This window comes from Triticum aestivum, unplaced genomic scaffold, assembly GCF_018294505.1.
Source record: "Triticum aestivum cultivar Chinese Spring unplaced genomic scaffold, IWGSC CS RefSeq v2.1 scaffold120693, whole genome shotgun sequence".
Taxonomy (NCBI): Eukaryota; Viridiplantae; Streptophyta; class Magnoliopsida; order Poales; family Poaceae; genus Triticum; species Triticum aestivum.
The window spans coordinates 1-3,231 of NW_025241882.1; the positions used below are offsets into that span (position 1 = coordinate 1).

Sequence of the window (3,231 nt, forward strand, 5' to 3'; positions counted from 1 at the left end):
GTCGTCGCCATTTTAATTGTTACTCTATGTTGTTAGCATGTGCGAATCCAAATGTCATCCACATGGGCAATATTTTGATGGTGCATGCTACCCACATTGTCTGTCACATATCTTCCAAAGAGAAAAATCAAACATTTCAAAACTCACAAATTATATTCAGAAGATCTTCTTACCCGTTGAACCGTTTTAGCACATTAGCAGATCAAACCAGACAATCATCCTAACTTTTTTGCTCCATTAGTTCCACCAGCAACGGTTGTGCCTATAAGCATAAGAATTCCGACAATTAACAACAGTTCCACGATAGAGACAAATTGATAAGAGAGGGTAACAAGTGGCAATTAGAGCTGGCAAGTATAACCCGCGCAAAATAATTCACTTATATAACATATATTTATAGGTGTGTTATAAGACAAAATTATGACAAATATTCACCGGTAGGATTGGCCATTAACGGCCATGAACAAATGACAAAATCACTATGATTTTAGTAAGCATGTATTGAACCAAATTTGTTTTGTTGGAGTTAAGTTCAGTACAAATTCAGAAGAAATAATAACGGATACAAAATATCTAGCCTTGAGATTCCATACATAGTATTAACTAAGTTAACATTTGACATTTGATTTGATATTTTCTGGGAAAGAAAACAACCATATTAAAAGATAACACAGACTAAAATAATGTGGCTATGAGTTCATCCATCTAGCATAGGGACAATTACTAAGCTTTTATTACCAGAATTTACATACTAAGTTCAAGTGTAAGTGAACATTTAAGAATCACAATAATATTATCTGAGCAATTATTTACAAAAATAACTAGATTAGCCTACTCCTACTATATATAAAGACAAAGGATGAGTGATCACCTGGTAGGTAGAAACTCATGAAAGGATAGTACTTCGTAGAGCATGGTACATCAATTTTCGTGGAATGTATTGACTTGAGTTGAACCATATAGGCACTATCATGCATATATAAAATCATTGCATTGGTGTCCTCATCATACCCCATCAGTTTGTTCCATGGCATTGTTTCCGAAATTTGGGGAAGGGTCTTCGGAATGGTATGCAATGCAACTGTCTTTTGGACCAACCATATGGAAACACCTTCAGAATTGACCTCCCTCTGCCACACTTGAATGTCCTGGTAAGACAACATGGCAACACCAACAATACAATCATCTGTTCGTATAATCTGGCACTGACATATGCTAAAATTATTCATACTGTGAGGCCCCTTGATCAGGGTAAGCTTCTGCCCCTCCAAATCAAACTCAACTACGCCATCGTCTCTCCCATACCTAGACAACCAGTAAATCACATTGCCAACAAGGGTGTCGGGGCAACAAGGACCATACATTGTCTTAGGTTGAGTCTCTATTGAGATGAGATTGCCCCACCTGCCGGTCTGTGAGGAGAAAACACGAGCCAGAGGTCGTCGATCATCGTGTATGAACATGGACAACAGGACCACTTTGAAGGGGCTGGCATGGCAGCTGCCGTGCACATGTCCCTGATCGCCGGCGGTGCAGAGCACCGCCCCGCTGAGATAGGTCATGTCGAATCCCGGCGGAACAGGCATGCGGTGCTGCTCGCCTGTGATGGGGTCGCACAGAACGGCCTCATTATTCTTTGAGTCTTTGACGAGGATGCGACCATGGCGGCAACTGGGCACACTGTAACGTATTTTACTGTAGCATCCAAGGGTGAAGCGTTTCCGAGGGATGCGGTCGGGAGGATTCAAGTACGGGGTGGAACACGTTCTTGTGGCTGTTGCGACACACGAGCAAGCCGAGGAGGGGTGCCTTCCGGTGGTGGGCATGGAAGCAACGGAGGAACTTGGGGTCAGTGGCAACGCGTCGCCAACGCTTGCAGACCGCGCATGCACGCAGCAGGGAGGACGGCTGCGGCGGGAGGCGGAGTAGGATCTCCCAGAGCATATCGTGGTCGTTGTCCAGCAAGCTGCCATGGCGGCGGCGGCGGCGGTCGATGAGTCGGGCTCCCTCGTCGCTCGTGTGGATCTGAGGATGGAGACGCGTGCTGCGTCGGCGGGCCACTGTGGCGCCCACGTCACTGGCATGGATTTGGGGATGGAGACGTGGGCTACGGCGGCGGCATATTCCGGCGTCCACCTCGCCGTGTTGTTGGCGTTTCATGTCGACGTACGCCGCCAAGGCAAGGCAAAAGATGTAGCTTGGGGAAGGAACACACGGCCGGGAGTGCTCTGTTGGCTCGTAGATGTAGCTGATTACGCTGAGTTGATGCACGCGTACGTACACAAAAGGCTAATTAGGGAGCTCGAACACAGGCGATTTGATGGCAGCAACGTAGTACTATATCTTTGGTCTCTTCTCACGGTTTGTTTACAAGTCCAACTAATCGGTTCTAGTCCGAGCCGGACGTGGACCCCAACGTAATTTTTTCCAAAACACCAGTAACTTTATTCATAGGCATAACAATTACAGGTACACTGATTTAAATCTAAGATTTAAGGAAATACAAAGTAACTCCAACGACTAAGAATTACAATGAAAGCTGTTCAAAACACCTTCTTCGTGGTATCAATCTTGAAGAAATACTTCAAAGACTTCGGTAAAGTGGCTGCAACTGGACTGAAGCAACGATGTTGTTACTCTTTCAACCGCACGAACATTGGCATTAATGGTTTCCTAAAAGCAACTCTCTAATCTCATGGCACCGCCAAAAAACAAGAGGAGATTTAATCATTCTCACAAAACTATGATGATTACTAGACGTTGACGAAGAACATAGAGGTCTTGAAGATCCGAGGTCCCCCCACCTCTCAGCGCCAAGATGGCAGCCGGAGGCGAGGGGGCCTAAATTGGCAGCGGCGACGGTGGCACAGGAAACCCTAATCTAGACAGCTCACATACGAGACCCGATGGATCGATCTGTTAACTCCAACGTAATTGACTCCATGGTACTGGGCAATGTTCAATTGTGTCAAACTGTCGCGCTTCGCACGACAAACTCCCGACTGGGCTAGCCCACCCGATTTAGCGAACCAAGGAACTGTGTAGAGCCGGTGCACTGTAGTGAACTGGGCATGGTAGCGGGCGTCCTTTTTTTGCTGGTTTTCTATTCAGTTTAGAAAACGAAAAAAATAGAAAAGTGATTTTTTTTAAAACTAGAGAACATTTGTTTGGAAAAAGCACAAACATTATTTTGAAATGCAACTTTTGAAAATGTCAAATATGTTTTAAAAA

The 3,231-nt window shown here is 45.0% G+C and overlaps 1 protein-coding gene across 1 annotated transcript; it reads right to left on the reverse strand.

Annotated features, from left to right (window-relative positions):
• Positions 1–115: 115 nt before the first annotated feature.
• On the reverse strand, positions 116–1,404 carry LOC123176885 (uncharacterized). Its single transcript, XM_044590912.1, has 2 exons — positions 872–1,404; positions 116–262 (listed from the first exon to the last, which is right to left on the reverse strand). Exons 1-2 carry the CDS (start codon positions 1,362–1,364, stop codon positions 216–218), a joined length of 540 nt encoding a protein of 179 aa, XP_044446847.1. The 5' UTR covers positions 1,365–1,404; the 3' UTR covers positions 116–215.
• Between the last annotated feature and the right edge of the window lie 1,827 nt (positions 1,405–3,231).